This window comes from Gopherus evgoodei, chromosome 12 (genome assembly GCF_007399415.2).
Source record: "Gopherus evgoodei ecotype Sinaloan lineage chromosome 12, rGopEvg1_v1.p, whole genome shotgun sequence".
Taxonomy (NCBI): domain Eukaryota; kingdom Metazoa; phylum Chordata; order Testudines; family Testudinidae; genus Gopherus; species Gopherus evgoodei.
The window spans coordinates 3,748,152-3,770,973 of NC_044333.1; the positions used below are offsets into that span (position 1 = coordinate 3,748,152).

Below are 22,822 nucleotides of genomic sequence, written 5' to 3' on the forward strand. Positions count from 1 at the left end.
TGATTATTTCCATGTGCCAGCAAAACATGAAACTCCCGAAGTACATTTCCCCAAGCACAGGCTTGATAGTGATCTGAGCGATCCCCTCTGCTGTGCACGAGAGTTCATCTTAGGAGATGGGAACGCTTTGGCTTGGTGCCGCGAGAGCCCTGTGCTGGCTGCAAGGGAAGGCTGTCTCTTTATTAGTGGGAACACTTGCTTTCCTTACAGAGAGCTCCCCACAATGATCTCTGTGGCCCACATTTCATAAACCCACTGCTGGCTTGAAGGGCAGCCCGACTTCCTCCGAGCTTAGAGAGACTCTTGGTTTAAAGAGCTGACTCCAAGCCCCCTTGAATTCTAGACCACCTCCTTGCAGCCTCCTTCAATCTCCTGCTTTGAGCCACTGCCCAATCATGCAGCCGCCCCTCACCCAGGACAAATTTCTCATTTGTTGTGCAGCTTCCCGTAGGAGCTGGCTGTTTGCAGCTTGCTGGTATGTGTGGATGGGTGGTGAACGGAGCAGTTACATTGAAGTACACCTCTACCCCGATACAACGCTGGCCTCGGGAGCCAAAAACCCTGACCGCATTATAGGTGAAACCGTGTTATATCGAACTTGCTTTGATCCACCGGAGTGCGCAGCCCCACCCCCCCGGAGTGCTGCTTTACCGCGTTATATCCAAATTCGTGTTATATCGGGTCGCGTTATATTGGGGTAGAGATGTAGGAGCTTGGGGGTGGGGGGTTGTTAGAGCAGAAACCCAAATAAGCAAGAGTGTGTGTGTGTGTGAGAGAGAGAGACACACGCGCACACACAACTCAGTAATATTTTACTGCCCATATTTAGAAAAGACTCGGTCACGTTTCCAGGTCAGCACTTGCATGCACCCAGCCAGGTAATTCTATGCACACACTGGTTGCTGGGCAGTGAGTTCCCATCTGCAGATGCAGATGTGATAGGTACAGCTGGAAGCCTGACTCTGATGTGCAGTGCAACCCCAGCAGATACACAGTAATTAGTCGCATGGGAGAGAAGCAGGGGGTAATCTGCACTGCATTTTATTCCTATTGCTACAGGTAAGTATCTGCCTCTTTGGTGGCTACTTAAACTGTGGTCAGCGGTGACCAAGGCTGCTCCTCTTTTTTATGGTGGAATTTCCTTAACAGACGTGTCCAGCGGGGACCTGGAGGTCACAGTGGATTTCCTCACTGAGGTAGACAAGCTGGTGCAGCTCATTGAGTGTCCAATTTTCACGTGTAAGGATCATATGGAGCTTTCTAGTCGCGGCGCGTGTGTACATGTGTGGGGGAAGGAGCGCCCGGTGCATGTACTGTGTCCGCATGCTCAGGCTCCCTGGGCATGTCCCCTCCCTGCTCCTTCATCACAAGTTGCAGCGCTGCACAAATAAATAGAGCAGAAGTTATGAGACTTTTTGCTCTGAGCGGTGTGAGACCTCCAGTGGAACGGTCCATCAGGGACACACTGGATCGCTGCAGTGCGGAGGGCGGGCGCTCCGAATGTAGGTTAACAGTACTAAGAGCGTTGGCACCGAACAAAGAGATGGAAAGAACACAGGGAGCCCATTCCTGTGTGTGGCTTCTGCACGTAGTCTGTGCATATGTGGTGCTGCTCAGGGCAGTGGCATGGGAAAGCTGATACCCGTCTCTGTGTGAAGATGTATACATGGAGAGATGGCAAACATTATAGTGCAAAAACAACAAGGAGTCCAGTGGCACCTTAAGGACTAACAGATTTATTGGGGCATAAACTTTCGTGGGTAAAAAACTAATGCATTTGAAGCAGCGTAGTGCGGTGGCAGCTCTGCTATTGTGTTTGTCTATTCTAAGTGCTCTAAAATCTACTTGCTGATGCAGATGGTCTCAAAATTTGCTATGCCTCATGGGAGTGTGGGGTAAGATTAATGGTCCAAATTTGGGGTCATCTAAGCATGGGGTTCCTGAGAGGCGCCCCCCCCCCCCAATCATCATGTTACAAAAATCACCTGTGTGTTGTGCACAGCTGGGGCTCAGATTATCCCCAAACTTGTCTCAGCCACACAGGATTGAGTTTGGCTAGTGTACAGCACCCACTGCTCCTTGCGGGAGGAGGGCAGATTTATATTCAAGCTATTCAGGGTTAAGTTAATGGACTTCAGGTTGGCATGTTAGTAGCTTGAGCCAAAGACAATGAAATGTTCATACGCAGCAAGTCTAGGTCTCGGTTCAGAGCCAAAGGATTTCCAGGTAGTAGGTTGTCGTGGGAACTATGTGGCTCAAGAAGACGTGCTGTGGTCATTAACCCTCAGCTGGACCCATGTACGGTGGGTTTGAGCCCTACCTTTGGCAGCTTCCACAGAATGTAAGTTGTGTATGTTCCTTGCTGTCTGCCTGCTCCTTTGGGAAGTTTTGCTCAGAGACCAAAATTTCTGGTTTAAGAGCGATATTTTAAGGGCTCTAAAATCCACATGCAGACTCTGATTGAGAAGTCTTGTCGAGGAAATGAGCTTTAATAGAATAAAGGAAAGAGATGACTCTCTAGGAGTTGTGTAGTCATCCTGACCAATGGGACTGAGTGTGATCAGAGGAAAACAAATAGCTGCTGCTCTTCGAGAGGTGGTGCTCGTGTCCATTCCGTGTTAGGTGTGTGTGCTTGCCACATGCAACGGTACCGGAAGTTTTTCCCTCTGTGGTATCCGTAGTGGACCAGGTCTGGTGCCCTCTGATGTGGCGCGTGTATGCCATGGAATAAGGGGCGCTGCGGCTCCCTGCAACCCTCAGTTCATTCTTTCCGGAAACTCAGACACTGAGGAAGGAGGGCGGGTCATGGAATGGACATGAGCAACACATCCCAAAGCACTCTGGTTACGGGGGAAAAGGTAACTATCTTTTCAGTCAGATGAACTGGCTCAGCCAGCAGATTTCTTTTGTCCCTCTTGTCTGAGACCCAGAGAGCAGAAGGCTGCTGAGTTACCCCAACTGCTTTCTGCAGCTCTTGGACCAACCTGACACTGCTTAACTTCCAAGCTGTGTTGTGATCTCAGCACAAAGGGATGTTGCTGCAAGACACAACATGTAACAGCCTCACTGGAGTGGGAAACCCCTGAAGTGATGATAACAAAGGGATAAGGTTACTCACTGCAGAAAACAGCTGCCACAGTGGATGCAGAGCGAAAGGTCAGCTTCGCGGAACACCTGTGCTGAAATTCAAGGCTGGACCAAGGCACAGTATTACACATCTCTGCTTGGGGCCTCAGCTGCTGGAGTCATGTGGTTACACTGGAATCTCAGCTTTCATTTTAAAAACAAGGAACTTTATAGCCCTTGTGAATGGGAAGAAAAGCTTGAAAATGTGACCTGAGTTTAACCAGTGCAGCAATGTCTGCCTGCATCTGAGAGAGCCTGAAATAATTGCTCAGAGGAGGATGAACTGTCCCATACTTCTCAGTGGGGTGCTAGCTCCAAGGCCCACTGCTCTGAGAGCAGGCTCACTAACCCCACCCCAGAAGAGGACTCCATATATGGCAGGAGAAGAGTGCAGCAGGCCTATCCTTGTCCCCCCCATCAGAGACACTTGGCTGCTGAGGTGAGTGGGTTGGGCGGTGCTAATGGGAAGGGTACCCCGCTGCTGCTGCTCCAGTAGTCGGTAAGGAGACCCCACGTGGCTGCTGAAGAGTGAGGGGTGGGGCTGTAGCGGTGACATGACAGGCTTTCATCCAGCCCTGCTCCAGAAATGATGATGATGTCCCAGAGCCTGTGCACACATGGTATCGCCAACCCCCAACATACACGGATAGGGAGTCAGGGCCCCAAAGATCATGAGATTGGCCTAAAATCATGACATGTAAAAGCACGTAGTTTGGGCTTGGTCCTTCCCCTTCTGGGCCGAGCTGATCGGGTACACACGAGGCTCATGGTCCAGCTGTTTTCTACAACCATGAGACTAGAAATTTCTCTTTTGATTGAAAACTGAGTTTTGCATGATCACAACTCCAGGAGCTGGAGTGGAACCTCAGATACCACCTGAGTTGGCAGCACTGCAGTGCTGGAACTGTGACCACATTCCTGACACACCCAGCGCCAGCTGCTCAGGAAGGGACCAGAGAGCCTGCGTGGCAAACTTCAGTGGGCAACAGTGAATTGGGTGATGGACAAGGGGCCTGTGCCAAGCTGCAGTTACCGATGCTCTGTGGGGCACAGCAGTCGAGCTGCGGGTGCCCTCTCCATGTCCTGGTGTTCGTGTGCTGAAGTAGAGTGGCTGTGGGTTTGGAGGATTCCCTGTCCCGATTCTGGGTGTTGGTGTCGCATGATCCCTGTGCCATGTAGGAGACAGGCCCTTGACCATATTAAATCTTGTGACACACTTCACGCAGCAACTGCAGATGGCAACTTGACCGGGGCATGTTCATCCATTCAGGGTGAGTGGGAGCCCCTAACCACGGGCCTTCCCTGCTTTGCGTGCACTGGCTTGGAATGCTCACCCTGGCTGATTCATACCCAGCTGCTCTGCTCCATCGCTCAAGCTGTGCAGCAGCGTTAGCAGCCCTTTGATTTCAGCTGCCTGTGCCATTGGCCCAGTTCCGCCTAGATCAGTGGGACAGGTCAGCAGGATCTGCAGAGCGAGGAACATGTGGTCTGTGACAGACACTTTCCTTAAGCACTGAGCCGAGAGCTAGGACTGCCTGATGCTAGCTACCCTTGTGGGAAAACCTGTCCCAAAGGACCTCACTTGCACCCAGGCCCTCGCCCCTAGCGTCTCGGGCTGCACCTTACACGGGTTGGTAGCACTCAAGCCGTGTGTGCAGATTCATTGCACTGAGCTGTCGTGCACCAGGAGAGTGCCTTAAAATGAGCTGGGCTGCAGTCCCTCCCACCACCTCATCATGGCTGGCACCGGGCTGGGTGCCCTGTTCTGTGGATAGTGGTTGCTTTGTGCTGCTTCTCCTGCCCACTTCTCTCCTTGAGCAGCAAATGGAGTCGAACTTTAAGCTCCATTTCTCGGCCCTAGTGTGACTAGTGGCTCCCGGTGCTGCCTGATGAGAGGGTGCAAACGTGGCGAAGTTGCTGGCTCTCCACAGCAACGTTTGGTGTTCTTGGGACATGGATGCTCTTTACCAGTTCCATTGAACAGCCTGGGTTGGGCATCAGTGCTGAATATGCCTACCTTCAGGCCCCAGGGAGTTCAGCAGGCCACATGCACACCATTGCTCCACCCAAGCCATAGGTCCAGGACGTGAAATACAGATTTCTGTGCAGCTTCACCTCCCCATCCACGCTAAAACCCTAAAGTACCTAGCGCTTCCTAATCTGTCCAGTCTCGGGTTGCCTTCAAGATGATCTCCTGCCGGGGTCCCTGGGTCCATCTCCTCCTTCATCCCCTTCTCTGCCTGGCTTTGTTTCGAAATCTTGCTGCATCCCAGCCTGTTGCCATGGAAATTCCTGTAATGCTACAAGCCCAGGACTGCGCGGCGGCATAGAGTGAGGAGGGGGAAAGAGATGGTCTTGGCTGGTTAATGGAGATGGGAATGGGTTAAATTAAAGGTGGAAAGGACATGCACATCTGTAAGCCCTCCCCCTACAGTGAGGCTTGCTGAGCTCTGGGGGCTCCAGGTGGCTGCCTGTCCCTGAGATGGGGAACCAGTTAACATCAAGTGGGAAATGCCTAGCCCTGGGCTGGGAAGGGAGGGACTCTCCAGCCCTCTCTCCTGTGGGTCTGGCTCCAAGAGCTGAGAGGACCTGCACATGAGCGCTGCAGAGAGCTGGCAGGGCTGGGCAGGCAGACACGGAAATGCGAGTGCCATGGCTCTGCCCCCTTTCGGGAGGGAGGCTCGTTAGCAGAGTGGGTGGGGGGAGGCGATTGGCAGGGCCTCCCAGGCAGAGATCTCAAAGCACTTTACAAAGGTGGGGCCATGTCCTCATCCTCATTTTACCGATGGGGAAACAGAGGCCCAGAAGGGTGATTTGGCCAGTTCACCAGGGGATCCAGGACTACGACTAGCATAGATCTGTAAGAAATACAGGGGCAGCAGGTCTCCGCTTCGCAGGCACGCTGCTGAGTAAGGATTGCTCTTCAGATCCAACACTCGTCCTGCCTGTAGCTAGATCTGTAAGTCAGAGAAAGGTTAGTGACCGGAAAACCAGTCCACGTGGGTGGTGCTCGTTGTGATGCTGGCAAGGCAGGTGCCGGCTCACACCCAAGTCTCAGTTGAACAATGACACATACAGAGCTGCAGCCAGTCTGGCTCGCTCGTGTATTAGTGTTGTTAAAAGAGGTGCTACAATTCAAAGTGTGTGTTAGTGTGAATGGAATGATTGTAAATTGCTGCCTGCATTAATCTCACTTCTAGCATCCGTCTCTCACATTGCAAGGGAGTATGGGGCCTTTGCATTGTAAGCCTCTGTGACTGGGTAGCTCCCCAGATGGGGAGAGCCACTAAGTAGTGTGACGTGCTGGTCTCCAGTGGAAGATGTTAGCTCCTGCTGGCGACACCCGAGGGGCTAGTGCGAAACCTTAGAGGGCAAAAGACTTTGTTTACTTTCCCCAGCCCCGTGAAGATGGGAGGAATTCGCTTGCATGACTCATCAGCTGAGTTTGCAGCTCTGAGCAGAAAGGGGGAAGGGAATAAAAACCGCTAACAAGGAGGAACTAGTTGCTGCTTGGAGTCTGGGGGGCAGGGATTACCAGGCATAAGCAAAAGATCCCCAGTGCTTAGCCTGTGTCAGCCCTGAAGGACGGGTAGCACTTCCTTAGTACAGAAGCATTTGTTTCATTTTGAAACTTAAGATTGGAACTGGTTTGTGTGTATGTTAGCCTGCTTTAACCTTGTCAGGCCCTCTCTTGTTTCTATTTCCTAGTTAATGCACCTTTAGGTAGTTTATCATACTGGCTACAAGTATTGTCTTTTTGTGTGGGATCTAAGGGGCAATTAAGCTGGGGTAAGTGGCGAGTCCTTTGGACCTGGGAGTAACCTGAATATTGCTGTGATCCTGGCGTAAGGGGCTGTGACGAACTGGGAATGTTCTTAATGTTTTCTCTGAATACTGTGTTGGTGCCTCAGTGTCCCCATGGCAGTTCTTAAGTATCTGGCAGAGCAATGGCCAGTGCACCTAAATGCCTGGCACTCTGTCTCCTAGCAACTGATGGCTTGGGCCCCTCCTCTGCAAAGGTGCCAGCTGAAGGTGTTGGAGACAAAGAGATCAGGTGACCTCCTGGCCCGGGAAAGGGGCTGAGCAGAGAGGAGGGGCTGGAAGGGGTTGTTAGTCTGGAGCTGGCTGAGGGCAGACGTGGGGGTCAGGCTCACTGCCCCCCAGAATGGACCTGGCCAAGGGGTCCGGTTCTCTGTACCTACAAGCTCTGTTTTAGACCCTGTTCCTGTCATCGAATAAACCTCTGTTTTACTGGCTGGCTGAGAGTCACATCTGACTGCAAAGTGGGGGTGCAGAACCCGGTGGCTTCCCCAGGACCCCACTGAGGCGGGCTCGCTGTGGGAAGCGCCCGGAGGGGCAGAGGATGCTGAATGCTCCAAGGAGAGACCCAGGAGGTGAAGACGTGTGAGCTTCTTGCCCTGAACAAGTCTGCTCCAAGGGAGAGGAGGCTCCCCAAAGTCCTGCCTGGCTTGGTGGGGAGCAGTTCCAGAGCATCGCCTGGTGACTCTGTGACAGGGCCATCTGTGCCAAAGGCAGGTTGCCTAGGTGGCAGGACAGAGGGAGGCTCCCTGCTGAGGCTGTTATATTGCCCGAGGAGTATGAACATGACGGTTGGTGAAATCGAAGGCTAGAACTCCCCTTCGGCGTGGGGTGCGGCTGCTGCCCAGGAGTCTGCCTGGAGGTTGCTACTCTGACTCTTGAGTCATTGCAGCACCGCGGGGGACTCAGAATTGCTGCTCATATTCTCTTTATTGTTGAAGAATCGAAGTGCTGGTTTCTTCTCCACTCTGCTGCTGCTATGTCTGTGTCTTCTGGTTTGTGCTGTGCAGTAGCTGGGAAGGGCTGTGCCGTGTTCACAGCTGGCAAGGCTTTGGGGTAGGCCTGGAGGTGATTTTCATTCCTAAAGAGTCTCTGTTGATGGCACAAGCCACCTAGCCCTCTGTAGGATTTCTGCACTCCCAACAATTTTTTCTAATGCAGATGGTGGCAGTTGTAATCCCTGCTTGATTTCTACATGTGTATGTCTGTTCCTCTTCAGCACCCACTCTGGGAGATTCACAGTGTCATGCTATTCAGAACAGCACTACTGCAAATGGCACCATGCAATTCCATGTCTGTGGTGTCTCACTGCCTCCGGATCAAATCAGACATGCTCGGTGTATGAGAGAGATGGCTTTTCCTAATTGCTGGAGCTGCAATCTTGCCTGGAATCTGAACCATTCTAAACACGGAAGAATCCCATGCACTGCTACAGACTAGGGACCGAGTGGCTAAGCGGCAGTTCTATAGAAAAGGACCTGGGGATTAAGTGGACGAGAAGCTGGATATGAGTCAGCAGTGTGCCCTTGTTGCCAAGAAGGCTAACGGCATATTGGGCTGCATTAGTAGGAGCATTGCCAGCAGATCCAGGGAAGTGATTTATCCCCCTCTATTCAGCACTGGTGAGGCCACACCTGGAGTAGTGTGTCCAGTTTTGGGGCCCCACTATAGAAAGGATGTGGACAAATTGGAGAGAGTCCAGCACAGGGCCACAAAAATAGTTAGGGGGCTGGAGCACATGACTTATGAAGAGTGGCTGAGGGAACTGGTCTTATTTAGTCCACAGAAGAGAAGAGTGAGGGGGGATTTGATAGCAGCCTTCAGCTACCTGAAGGGGGGTTCCAAAGAGGATGGATCTAGACTGTTCTCAGTGGTATCAGGTGACAGAACAAGGAGCAATGATCTCAAGTTGCAGTGGGGGAGATTTAGGTTGGATATTAGGAAACACTATTTCACTAGGAGAGTGGTGAAGCCCTGGAATGAATTACCTAGGGAGGTGGTGGAATCTCCTTCCTTGGAGGTTTTTCAGGCCCAGCTTGACAAAGCCCTGGCTGGGATGATTTTAGTTGGGGTTGTTCCTGCTTTGAGCAAGGGGGTTGGACAAGATGACCTCCTGAAGTCTCTTCCAACCCTAGGTTTCAGAGTAGCAGCCATGTTAGTCTGTATCTGCAAAAAAAACAGTGTGGCACCATAGAGACTAACAAATTTATTTGAGCATAAGCTTTTGTGGGCTACAGCCCACATCATCAGATGCAATCCTAATCCACCCCTAGTCATCTATGATTCTGACTGTATACAGCAAGGAGATGATCTGTGGAATAGAAAAGAGCTGCTTTGCAATGTAGAACTACATCTTAAACTGGTTAATTTGTGAGCAACCTGTTCACAAGGTGGTGAAGGGATGTGCAGCAAGGGGTGGCCTAGAAAGGAAATGACAAAGGGAAACCGTCCAATCAACAGACTGGTAGATTTTGCTTCCCAAATCAAAAAGGAGAGGGGTCTGTGAGTTGCAGCCTCCCTCCTTGGCCTGGGTTCATTGGTGGGTCTCATTCTGCAGGGGTTCCGTAGCAGTCTCATTCTGGGTGCTTGGTAAATGCAGTTGGTCTGAAAAGATGCAGCATTTACCCTGTTTTGAGCCTGCCTCAGTTGGTGCAGGAATCCAAATTCAGGCCGTGCCTGAGAAATGCCATCACATCCGTGCAGAGATGCTGCAGCAGGAGCTGGGGAAGGTGGCGGGCCTGCAGGTCGGGGAGAAAAGCAGTGGTTTAGAGAGGTGCCATTGTGCCAGCCCACTGGCCTAGCAGGGAGCATCTCTTCCTGACTCAGACTGGGTGTGCTGCTGCGGGAAGCCCACATGCTTAGCGGTGGGGGAGAGCGGGTAGCACCGAAGTTGCTGTGGCATTAGAGGTGTTGGAAGGGGACTCCTGCCCATCACCCCTGGATGTTGGACGCAATGGTACATGAAAGAGAATAACGGGACCGCAAGGGTTGTGCTTGCCAGGCTCTCTGAAAGCAGATGAGTGCGTGGCACCCAGGAGGTGCTTTCCTGGGCCAACTGGGAGAAGTTTGGGGTGGTTTGTAAAGAACGACCCAGCTGTCTCTCTGCACCCACGCAGAGGGCTTGGTGGGGGGTCTAGCTGCCGGATGGAATGATTGTTTTCACCTCCGTTGATTTCGTGTCTGTTCTGGCCACAGATCTGCGCCTGCAGCTGCTGGACGTGAAGAATAACCCCTACCTGATCAAGGCTCTCTATGGACTGCTGATGCTTCTGCCTCAGAGCAGTGCCTTCCAGCTCCTCTCTCACCGGCTGCAGTGCGTACCCAACCCCGAGCTCCTGCAGGCCACGTGAGTGACACCAGCCGGGGGAGTAACTCCTCCCCCTTTCAATATGGCCCCCACAGTGTCACAGGGAGGCTGGGACTCCAGCCCTCTGCAGAGCCTGCCCTGACCTAGAGGCACTGGGAGCACATGCCGTCCTCTTGCATTCCTGCCAGCAGTGTCTGTGATATCCTCAGGGCACAGCCCACGTTGGTCCTAAGCCTAGAGCTCCCGATACACTATGCGCCTGGCTTGGCAACATCCCTTATGCAGGTCCAGTCCTACAGATGCTGAGCTGCCTCCACTCCTTCGGTGATGCAGCATGGGCTGGGCCCTCACAGCCCGGTGTGGGGAGGTCAAAGGGCAATCCTGATGAGGAAGAATAGTGACATCGGGGGTGGGAGGGCCTGAACTGTGCTCAGTTGTGGGGCAGTGACCAGGGACATGGCTAATTGGATTTAGCGTGGCAGCCCTTATCCTTAATGCAAAGCCGTGGCCGGTAGGGGCCGAAGGGCCTGAGACTTGACTGCTTGCATCAAGATGGAGCAATGCATGCTGGGTCCTCATGGGCTCAAGCTGCCCCCTCTGCAGTGGGTGGTTGGCGAGAGGCACGGGCAGGGGCATGTGTTTATAGCAGAGCAGTGGCTGCGACTCTCGCCCTCCGGTAACATCACTGCAGCAGGCGAGGGTGGCAGAGCAGCGTGCGGGCACCACGTACGTGTGGGGCTCTGGAGCGTTCAGGCGTATGAGCCATTTGGCAGCCCAGACCTGACCCCCTCTCTGTGCGAGCAGCAGCAGGGCTTGCTCTGAGGCACCTGCCCGCAGCGCTGGGTGTCAGGCCTAAGGCTTCCTCCTGCGCGCGCTGCCACCTGCCAGTGCTCTGGGCGCGCTCCTTGCCCTGCACTGTGCAGCGTCGCTCAGCTTTTGTCTATATTTGGTAACCCTTGGAGGGCTGTGTCTCATCCACAGGCATTTGGCATCCGGGATGGAAAATTTCACTTGCAGAGTCGCCATGGAAACAAGCAGAGCCCTGGAGCAGATTTACACTGAATGGAGACCGGCGCAGCTCCCCTCAGCTGCCCCAGCTTGTTAGGAACAGCCCCCGGGAGCCTACCCAGGGGCTGCCTGCACCAGGCTTGCCTGGTGTGCGCCAGCACCAGGCCTCCTACCCTGGGAGCTGCTTCAGCCCCTTTCACTCTAGCCGGCTGCTAGCGCACACACCAGTGCTAGCAGCCCTGCGAGTCTGGTGGGCTGCTGGGCCTGCGCTACTCTGGCCTTTGAGAACCATCGATCGTCCTTTGCCTGCTCTGCCGTCTCGCCAGCAGTCGCCTGCCTGGGGTGCATCTGCTGCTCTTGGCCCCTACGCTGCTGGGCAGCAGCACAGGCTACGTGATCATAATGGCCCCTTCTGGCTTTAACTCTACGGACTAGCTGGGACACTGATTAGGGGGCAGGGACCTAGACATCAGCTGTGCATACTGGGCCCAGCCCGGCATGCCCGTTTACTGTATACCCAGCCAGCTCTGCATCCTGCTGCAGGCAGCGAGCTCTCTAGCTGAGCACACGGCACAGCATGGGAGCTGACCTAGTGGCTGGGGCCCTCCAGCTTGGAGCCAGAGATCAGGACTTGTCTTGGTGCTTCACTCTTCAGGCTGGCCCAGGGCACCCAGGTTCTGATCCTTGCTAGACATCTGTCCACGATGCTATGAAATCTCTGGAGCAGAATGCAGCTAAGGCTGAAGGTCGCCAACCAGGCAAGACCTCCTGGGAGACGAAAGCTGTGGCATGCCAGGGTCTCCAGCCTGTGCTGTTAATTCTTCGCTACCATAAAACCGATGCCAGGCATAAAATGTCTCAGTGTACGTGGCTCTCCTCTTCTCTTGGCAGTGAGGAGGCGTCTCTTGGCTGTGGTGGGGTGGGGAGGGCTCCTAGGGACATCTTCGCCCTGGCCCAGGTGAACCCACCCCATCGCTGTTCAGCTGGGCTGGGGAAGTAGCTCTTTCAAAGTCCAGGCTAATGAGCTGAGAGGGCTGCTCCTCAGCAGCCGCACATCCCTTCTGAAGACATAAAAGACTTATTCCTCCTCTGCAAAGCCATGGGGACAGCGTTCCAAGATGTGCCGCAGGCAGATCCTTGCCTTTTAACTAGTCCCTCAGCAGGATGTTATCTGGGGCCTCACGCTCCCCAGCCTGTGTGCTCAGGAGTATTGGCCTCTGTTCTCAGCCAGGGTATTCTTTTTGAGTGTGAGCAGTTGTGTGTGTGTGTTCGGAGGGGGGAGGGTTTTCCTCCTTTCGCCCCCGATTACTGGGCTTTTGGAGCAATCAGAGCTGTCAGACAGACTGAGCATCTGATTAACTGTGACCTACATTCTACTAAACATCGAAGCCCACTCTCATAACAGACCAAGCTGCCCCCCTTGGGAGAGCCATCTGGGGCAGGGGGAAGCCGGGGGCGAAAGGTGTCGGACCACTGCCTGGACAGAGATACCTGGCAGGTTTTCCGTCTCCATCAAGGTGTCCCATCTCCTTTGTCTGCACTCCTTGTACGGACTAGCTCTCTTTTTAAACGCGTCTCTGGAGAGAAGCCTGTCACATTTATCCCTGGATCTGAATTTCCCTGGGTTTCCCAGTCTGACCATCACTAACCCTTGGATTAATCTCTTAATCCAAGAGTGGGGGTCGGCACAGGAGAGTTGCACGTCCGTTCTAGCCTGTTACCCAAATGCATCCATTGCACTAGACACAAAGTGAGAGGCTATCCCTGCCCCCACAGCTTTACAGTCTGAATAGACAAGACAAGGGGATGGGGACCCAAAGCACCGAGGTGTGCCACTGGCCTGCTGGGTGACCTAGAGAGAGGCACATCTGGAGTTAGAACCCAGGACTGCCAATCCACTGTCCTACCTGTTACCCGTGGTTCCTGAGGTTTCAGCTACCATGCGGCAGTCATCTTCAGAGGAATACCCAACTCCAGAGAGAGCATGCCAGAACCTTGCCTAACACCACATTTCAAAGAACTGCAGCCCAGTGGCTTAGCATGCTGGCCATCCTGCTGTGGGGAGCCGGGTTTGCAAGTGCCACAGTGTGTGGGAAAGGGAGCTGGGTGCTCTCACTTCCTGTAGGCTTTACATCTCCGAACTGCAGCACAACTGGCCATCCCGAACAAATGTACCATGGCCTCCAGCGTGTCCTTCCTCCCGTGAAGGGTCTCCCTGCTGGGGGGCATTCTGTGCCCCATTCCTCATCTCAGCCTGTCTGCTGAGAAGGCCACCTGTCCCCTAGGAACAAGACTAAGGGCATCGATTCTTCTTACATGAGCCTCCAAGGAGCTGGTAACACACTTTGGTCACTAGCAATCAGAGGCCAAACCTCGTGTCAAAAGGCTCATTGCAGGTGCCCTGACTTCTCCAGTCCCCTTGGCCATCCCTTTGCAGGACTGGAACAGCAGTGGTGGTGCTACAGGGGTGCGGCGTCCCATTGGCATTTACCTGCAGTACTCAGTGCCTGCCCAGATGACACTTGTCTCAGACTAGTGCTCTTGGCACTTCGGCTTCACAGACACTTGCCCACAAGTAAATGCCAGCAGCAGCCCAGTGCAGTGTACTGGAGGTGACCAGCTCTCAGCTGGCATTGTGGGGTTGCACTCTGCTGAGCTGTCTTTGGTGCTCCTCTGTCTCCAGGTAGGAGCACTTCTCTCTTTGCCTTGTGCTCTTCCCCTCAGCCTCTGAGCAGTGCAGCTGGAAAGCCAGGGGCAAGGAATTCCCCCAGCCTCAAAGCATTTGTTTTACGGTCCTGCCCCATGGCAGTAACCCAAGGTGTGCACCATACTTGGCCAATGGGACTGGGCTTGTGGGGATGCTGTACCTACCAAGGGAGTAGCAGGGGCCTGCTGCCCCACACTTCCCTAGCGAGTTCAGTGGAGCAAAGGGCTTGGCAGAAACTCATTCCCTGAGTTCGGTGGAGCAGTGGGGGGTTGGGGGATCAGGAAGTGTTAATTCTCAGTGCGTGGCCTGCTCTGTTATGTCTCATCCACACTAGACTGGGAGCAGAGCCAGCCAAACCAGGTAGATCTATGGCTTTAGAGAAAATAAATAGTATGTTGTGGTCATGATAGGGACCCAGGTAATCACATGGTGTCAGCCCCTGAGCCCTGCCTACTCTGACAGCGCAGGCGCTAGGAGCTGGATCTTGGCCGCATGTTTCCCACCACTGTCCTGGCCCAGTGCAGACAGGGCCTTGGGCAGACACGCTCGCCTTCAGCTGGCCAGGAGGGAAAATCAGCAGGGGCCCTAGGGACCCTGTGAGACGAGAGCCAGGGCAGGAGTTTCCCCAAGTGCTGCATGGCACTTCCAGGCATAACATGGCCCAGGCCACTTGCTTGGCTCAGATGCTTGGCTCTCAAGGGAGCGTTAGCCACTTGCTAAGCAGAATGGCAGTATCTGTTCCCGCCCCCTCCCGGGGGCCCCCAATCAGTGCTGACCTCCCAGCAAACTGGCACCTTGCTCCTTGCCAGGGCTGCTGCTTGCCACCCCCTCTCCCAGCGGTTCTGTCTTCCCAGCCACTGAGCAGGTCCCAGATACTGAGCGGAGATACCCCAGCTGTTGGCTGGAAATAGGAACTCAGGCGGCATCTGATTCAGCAGGAGAAACTGGGCCATTCAGCACTGTCTGTCTAAGCATTTCGGAGATGTTCTCTGCTGTTCTGCATCATGTAGTGGGTGTCAGAAGGGTTAAGCCTTCAGTGGGGGGTGGTTTTTCTTCCCCTTCTAAGCTCCTCAAAGCTAAACACAGGCCCTGTCAATTTTTGCCACTCCTCTGTTAATCACCTTGTGTGTGTAGGTTGGGGTTGTTGATTTCCCAAATGTCAAGCTCTGTGGATTGGCCTCCCTCCCCCAAATATCCAGGCCAGGGGAAACCTCTCCTCCTGGCAGTGTCTCTGCACTGCCGAGGGTGGGAAGCACTACCTCAGACACACATGCGTGTCTCGGGTTTGCTCCTAATTCCAATGAATCTTGAGGAGACACATGCTCTTTATGATCTGGCCAAGTACAGCTTCCTAAGCGGCGCAGCCAGAGGCGGAGCCAGCCAGCAGGAGCTGGGAGGCGGGATTCCCGTACTGCTGTGGGAAAGGATTAAACGCTGGCGTTTTAGTGCCTTGCGCTTTTCCCCTCCTGAAATAGCAGGGCTGGTGCACAGCATGAAGAGCCTTGGCAGAGCTGTGTGGGAGGAGACATGGGCTGGAATAGCCTGTGCATTATCCTCCTCTTCTGCGCTCTTAGACTTGGATTGCAGGTTCTTCAGGGCAGCACCTAGCACAGTGGGGCCTTTCCAGAGCATAAGTATGGAGGGGCTTTGGCAGAGCTGGGGGACTAGGAATGGAATAGCAGGGGGTGTCTGTCTGAATGGAGGGGCATCAGAAGAGCTCGGGGGGGGACTAAGTGGCATAGCAGGGGCCAGGTCTGGATTCAGGGTATTGGCAGAGCTGCTGGGGGGCTCTCGGGCTGGAATTACTCAGGGGCAGCAAGTCTGGATTGAGGGGCATCGGTAGAATCGTAGGACTGGAAGGGACCTTGTGAGGTCATCTAGTCCAGTCCACTGCACTCCTGGCAGGACTGAGTATTATCTAGACCATCCCTGACAGGTGTTTATCCAATCTGCTCTTAAAAATCTCCAATGATGGAGATACCACAGCCTCCCTAGGCAATTTATTCCAGCGCTTAACCACCCTGACAGGAAGTCTTTCCTAATGTCCAACCGAAACCACCCTTGCTGCAATTTAAGTCCATCGCTTCTTGTCCTATCTCAGAAGAACAGTTCTTCTCCCTCCTCCTTGTAACAACCTTTCATGTACTAGAAAACTGTTACCATGTCCCCTCTGTCTTCTCTTCTCCAGACAAAACAAACCCAGGTTTTTCAGTCTTCCCTCATAGCTGGTTTCTAGACCTTTAATCATTTTTGTTGCTCGTCTCTGGACTTGCTCCAGTTTGTCCACATCTTTCCTGATGTGTCTCCAGGACTGGACACAATACTCCAGCTGAGGCCTAATCAGCGCAGAGTAGAGCGGAAGAATTACTTCTCATGTCTTGCACTGAGGCAGGTCACTCAGCGCCTGTTTGTGCTGTTAGGTCCCTCCCTTTCCCAAGCACCACAATTGCCACCCCTGTAAATCAGTTAGTTAAGCCTGAGGGATCTCGCCCTGCCAGCCTTGTCGCATAGTGCCATGGCACCAGTGGGTGATCCCTCACCCTCCTTGTGCCAGCGGATTTCACTTCCAGTGTGAGTCTAAACAGACTTTAGGGCTGGTCTACACTACAAACGTACGTCGGTAGAACTGTCGCTCAGGGGTGGGAAAAAGCCACCAGTTACCCTAGTCTAACCTGCAGTGTAGGCAGCACTGTCCTGGTAGCAGCATTTCCCCACTCCCATAGCTACTCCTGAGGTGGGAGACGTTCTCCTACTGGTGTCATAGCTTCTTCACTGGAGCACGACAGGGGCAGCCGCGCCACTGCAGCATAGTAAGTGGAGACCTGCCCTGAGTCAAACCAGTCCAACCCCGTGCGTTGGGGGAGGCTTTTATCTCCGTGTGGCATAAGTTGCTTAGAACTGGGTTGAAACTAAACCCCAATAAACCAGAACAAGCATGTTCCCAGGGCCTTTTGCACTGGTTCCACTAACCCGGGGCAATTTGAGTGTAGCCAGGGCCTCAGAATTGCAAAGCAGATGCCGCTAAGTTGGTGTCTTCGTGATCCAGCAGTAACTGAGTGGAGCCCATGCAGCTTATTGGCAGTTGAAGTGTACAGGGCTTGGTCTCCCACTGCCATGTCCTGGGATTTGTACCTGAGAACTGGGGTCTCCCGCCCAGGATCATCCTGCTGCAGTCGCTGCTTTGCTGCCCTCGGAGCAAGGTAGCTTGGCCTGTGGTTAGAGCTGCTGGCTCACAGTCAAGGCTCCAGGCTCTGTTTCCAGTGCTGCCGCTGCCCCTGCGTGACCCTGGCGAGCCGCTGAACCGGCCAGCCGGCCTCTGTCTTTAGCAGCACACGTGGCTTTTGTGGGCGCTGGCAGCAGGAGTCCAAGCGCTTTGACCCTCTTTGTCCGGAGCCCCCTTGAGCCATCCTGCGCTAGCCTGGACCTGTGCCCCTTTGGTGAGCCCCGGGGAGAGCTCCCATGCTCCCGCCTGGCACTAGGCCAGGCTCTCTCCCCTGCCAGGGGAGGGTGGAGGCAGCTGAGATCAGCCCATGTCTGCTCTTCCCCCACCAGCACAGGGCCAGGCCCAGGGTCCATCACCACTCCCAGCCCTGGGCAGACTGTCCCACCCTCCTGGCTCTGTCCCAGACGGACTCGCTGCTCGTGTGCTCTTCCCACCTCTCCTGCTCTGTGACACTGGCTGCATCTGGGGTCCATCTGAGCCCTGGGCCAGCGCCCCAGCCTGCCTGGATCCCCCTTCCCAGGCAGCGTGTCTGGCTCCGAGCCACGGGATCCCGCATGTATGTTTGTCGTCTCTTCTTGCAGCCTCACCCAACCCTCCAGCCCGTGGGGAGTAGGGAGGGGCTGTGCCTGAGCTTCCGCCAGAAATCCCGACACAACCGGCCCCATTGTTGTGATGTCAGCTGGAGCTGGGCTTGGGGGATAACATTGGGCTGGACCGTTTTCCCCCCACCCTTGGGGCTTCTGGGAAGAGATGGGAGCAAGAGGTGGGACAAGAGCCTGTCCCATTGTGCTGATGGCAGGGTGGGAGTGCAGGCAAGGGCAGCCTGCTCTGGGGGGGGACGGGGACATGTGGCAGCAGCGACTCCTGAGACAGAGGGGGGCTGGTGCATGCACTATAAAAGGGTTTAAAAGAGAACTGGATAAATTCATGGAGGTTAAGTCGATTAATGGCTACTAGCCAGGATGGGTTAGGAATGGTGTCCCTAGCCTCTGTTTGTCAGAGGATCGAGATGGATGGCAGGAGGGAGATCACTTCACCATTACCTGTTAGGTTCACGCCCTCTGGGGCACCTGGCATTGTTCACTGTCAGAGGACAGGATACTCAGCTGGATGGGCCTTTGGTCTGACCCGGTATGGCCGTTCTTATGCTCTTATGTTATCCGAGGCAGGATTTGGCCGGCCCTGCTGGAGGTGCAGTCGGACAGAAGCGAAGAGCCAGATAGGCATGTGGGGGGGGCAGCCCAGCAGGGTTGTAGGGCAGTGGCCTTGGTGGGTGTGTGGGACTGGCTTTGAAAGGACACGAGGCCACAGCCCGGCTGGGTACTCTGGTCCTTGGTCCCATAGGGTCAGTAACTTCCTCAGCGCTGCGCAGAAATGGAGCCTGCAGGCTTCCTCTGCGCTGGCTGCAGCACCTTATCCTGGCGTGCCCTTCCCGCTCAGGCAGGCCGCCCTGCGCTGTCGTTCCAGGCCGCTGACCTGCCGCGCTGTCTGCTCGGCCGGGGGAGAGCCTCGCAGCTGGGGCTCCACAGAACCCTGTGGTTAGAAAAGCAGCCTGCTGCCCCAGCTCACTGGGCCCCTCGGCTTGGGAGGGTGCGTCACACGCCACGAATGGCACCTGAGGAACCGCACCTACAGGGCAGCCACTCTGTCTAATGCTGCTGGTGTCAGCCCCACCTTAGATTTGCGGGGGTGACTCTTGAGAGACCAGGGCCAGACCAGGCCTCTGCAGCCACCTCCCGTGCTCCAGCTGGGCTCTGCCAGACTCCTCCTGCCTGGCCTAGGGGGCATCCCTGGTTCCAGTCTGGGATCCCTCTGCCACAGACCAAGCTGGGCCCCACTGTTTGGATCCCGTGGGGACTTCTGTTGCCAGGTGACCCCAACTCTCAGGCAGTGAGGTGCCAGGCACTGAACTCCCCCCCCCCCCCAGGCTTGTCATTAGGGGTGGCTCCTGGCAGGCATCAAGCAGAGCACAAGCCTGGAGCACGCTGTCCCCAGGAAACACCAGCAGGTGCAGGTACTGAGCATTACTCCGCAGGGCGCTCCAGCTCCTTGCAGTCTCTGGCATCCGAAACGCCAGCCAGCCTCCTGGGGCCTAGCTCTGCTTAGAGCGGGAGAGGCTCGTAGCACAGGGTGCCATCAGGAGTGGGGGCAGTGCTCTCCAGCTTTCAGCCTAGGGCCCATTTCAGGAGAGAGGCTCAGCACCCTCTTATCCAAGCCTCTTGCTTGCTGGTTAGCTCAGCCCAGCATCAGGCTGGGCGCTCTGATCCGTGGTGATAGATCCGTGCACCAGGGTCTTCACTTGCCCCGTGCACTCGGCTGCTTCACTAGAAAGGTAGGGTCACTGCCATGATACCCAGTTTCTTCCTCCCTGACCCCTTCTCAGCTGCTAAGCAGCCTTGGCCTGGTCCTAGCTGTAGGCTCTTCCACAGCCGTTATCCAGCCATGTCCCAGCCCGGAGTGAGCGGGGAGCGCTTCGTAGTGGAAAGCACAAGCGTCTGGCCCCTGGGGTGTCTGCATGGGAGTGGTAACGGACCGGGTGCTTGGCACACACCCTCTCATCTCTCTCTGCTTCCTCTCCCCAGGGACAGCACTAAGACCACTCTGGGCTTCAAGAAAGCAACCGCCACCAACATCGACTACCTGGAGCTGCTGCAGCACTTTGAGCGAGTCCAGAACAAGCACCTGGAAGTGAGACACCAGCGGGCTGGCCGGGGAGAGCCCCCAGACCGAAGGGTCGTCCTCTGAGCACCAGCCGCTGCTGGCGTGCATGGAGACAGTGACCTGGGAGGGGAGGGGAGCCGAGGGGCTTGGCTGCTGCCGTGGGTTCCAGGGTGTCTGATCCAGTGGGGGCTTGTCTCAGGGAGAGGCGGTGGAGTGGTCACGATGCTCAGCTGGGGAAGGCTCTCCAGAGCCCAGCAGCCCGGCTGCACAAAATTCCAGAGCATCACAAGCAAGTGTGTGGGGAAGTGGCAGGAGGGGACTAGACGGACCAATGAAGCTACCTGCCTGCCCCCCCACTCCCCCTGCACTCCGCCTTACTAATCCCTCCCTGGCAGCAGTCAGCTGATGGCACAGCCGGGCCAGTAAGGCCAAAGGGAAGACACGTTAAAGCATTTTCTGCTACCTCCAGCCTCAAACAAGCGAGTGTCTGGGCGTGTGACTGGACTGGCCTCACCTCCCCCCACCCCCCCCATCGCTCCCCCAAGGCAGGTGGTCATGTGCTGCAGTCCCGAAAGGAAAGCTGGCCCTTCGGCCACAGACATGCACTGCCCTGACCTCCCTGTGGCAACAGCACCATCTAATCCTCCAGTTCTCTTGGCCCTGTGGACTCACATTCCTGTGTTTACGTCACTCAGCCGCCTCGTTACCCCCCTCAGACCCACCTCCTGTTGTATGTATGGCCCCCCTGAAAGCATCATGTATGTGTATATAGAGGGGTTCAGTCTGAGTCCGAGTTCTAGCCTGAAAATAGATTTGTACCAATGTAAAAGCTCCCCACGTTGAAATAAAAGAATTATGGCAAAGTCCCTGCCTGGCGTCTGCTGCTCCTTGGGGGAAGGCCCCCGGGATGGCCATTGCCTGGGCTGAGGCTGCTCTCCACACCCACTGAGCCCTTCCGGGGGCACTCTCCCCTGACTGGGTCAGCATCTCCCAAACTTCCTGTGTGGGTTGGAGATTTGGCCCATGTCTGCCATTTGTTCCCCAGGGCGAAGGGGGTCGCTGAGTGCCCCTTGTGCATGGCGGGGTCTGAAATCCTAGGGGGTAGCTGCAGCTCCAATAGACATGCTCAGGTCCCAGAGCCAGGCAGGCCTGGGTTCATTACCATGGCGCTAGCCCATGCTCTGGGGCCAGAGCCAGCCAGACGAAGGCCATGTCTGCATTCTCGGTGCTGCAGTGGCACCGCTCGGCGCCTTCGCCGTGCTGCTGGAGCACCTGTCACGTAGCTGCTGGCTGCAGGGCCAGAAGGGGGGTTCCCATCGCTCCAGGAACTCTGCCTCCCCAGGCGCCAGTAGCTGGGTCAATGGAAGCTGTTTCTACAGGGCGGGTGAGGTTGGCAGAGTTACGGTGCCCAGGGGTTGGACTTTTCACACTCTAGCTGTGTCAGCCTAAACGTTCAGCGTCGAGCAGGCTGAAGGAGCTGCAGCCACATCCTGGGATTGCAGGACGGATGGACCCTGAGCGGTGAGCTGCTGCAAACACCCACGGAGACGCCCTGCTGGAGTTTCTTGGAGGAAACTGTGAAGTGAGAGCGAACTGTTGTCGGGTTGGGTGTGTTTATTCCCAAGGCAGGCCAGGAGCCCAGGGGTCTGTCTGCTTCAGTAGTGGCCAGTGTCTGAGGAAGGGGAAGGGGCCCCTGAGGACAGGCTATTCCGTTACAGGGAAGTGTCTTTCCAGGTCCTTTCTGCCAGTGCTTGACCTGAGCTGTGCAGCAGGAGAACATGTAACCAGATGGTCTCACTATCCATGGAAACGTTTAATCCTCGGGCTGCCCATTTCCTTCACCCCGCACCCACCCGCTCGCCCCCCTCTTGCGTGGTTGGGTAGGTCACAAGTGCAGCAGAAATGTCTTTCGCCTGGGCAGTCTGCCGCTCTGCTGGGCTTAACTTCCTGCCAGTTGCTGGCTGGGTGGCATTCCCAGCTCCGCAGCACCAGGATGCAGCCTGTGGTCTGATGTCCCGAATTCCAGCCCTCCTCGTGTGACAAGCTAGCAAGGAGCAGCAGGGCCCCTGGGGGTTGTGCCTTGGGTTCCCCTTGCTACGCCCTCCAGCACTGGCGAGGATTCTGGGCGGCCCCAATCAGAAGCTGGAACAGGGGGCAGACAACGTTCTGGGTCCCCAGTGGGGCCTGTGTCAGTGCCTCCCATCGCAGTCTGACCTTGTAGCTCAAAGCGAGGGGGGGGCTTGCTGTGCAGCAGGAGATAACTACAGATTGCCCTTCCCGGAGCAGTGCCGAGAGGGGATGCACAGAGATGGAACAAGGCCAGGTGTGCTTAGGGGGACCCTCTTTAAGGTGGCGGCTCCTCTAGAAATGACCCTCCTCTGGATGACTTGGAGTTGTCCTGAGTTAGGTGGGAGGTTTAGGAATATCTTCTCCCTCTGCTTTTATGGCTGCTGCTTTGTTTAGAGTGGGGCTGGCTCATCCTAATAGCCCTGTGCTGAGGAGTGGCTTGCATAAAATAAATCCATTCCTCTCAGTCCTGAGGCAAGATCTTCAAAACCCTGTCCTGGTGGGGTAGTGCCAAGAGTCTCACCTCCAGGAGCTGGGGTAACTTCAGAACACTAGTGTCTGCTGACTGGGGAAGGGCAGAGGGCCAAATCCAGCCAGTGCCAAGCTCCTCTAACCCCCACTGCAACCAGTGGGAGCTGAACTCACTCAGCACCATACAGAGTCTGGCCAGCCACACGCCCCAGAGCCCACAGAAAGGAGTGGGAAAGATCCTGTGGCCTTCAGATCAGACTGTAAGCTTCAGAGGGCTCTGCAGATGCCCGGGGGGTCGGAGCAGGCTGCTGGAGAGCCGCCCCCAGGGCCCGGGGGGTCGGAGTGGGCCGCTGGAGAGCCGCCCCCAGGGCCCGGGGGGTCGGAGTGGGCCGCTGGAGAGCCGCGCCCGGGGCCCAGGGGGTCGGAGCGGGCC

The 22,822-nt window shown here is 55.5% G+C and overlaps 1 protein-coding gene across 4 annotated transcripts in view; it reads left to right on the top strand.

The window, feature by feature from the left end:
- The window catches only part of VAC14 (VAC14 component of PIKFYVE complex), a 201,905-nt gene extending 181,188 nt beyond the window's left edge, over positions 1–20,717 (top strand). For 3 of the 4 annotated variants that reach the window (XM_030582196.1, XM_030582198.1, XM_030582199.1), the window contains 3 exons: positions 1,160–1,239; positions 10,141–10,291; positions 19,773–20,717. In XM_030582196.1, coding sequence (XP_030438056.1) covers positions 1,160–1,239; positions 10,141–10,291; positions 19,773–19,935 — 394 coding nt within the window. In that variant the 3' untranslated portion in view covers positions 19,936–20,717. Of the gene's footprint in view, positions 1–1,159; positions 1,240–10,140; positions 10,292–11,233; positions 12,124–19,772 lie in introns of all 4 variants that reach the window. The other variant, XR_004002856.1, reaches the window with a different exon arrangement.
- Positions 20,718–22,822: the final 2,105 nt, after the last annotated feature.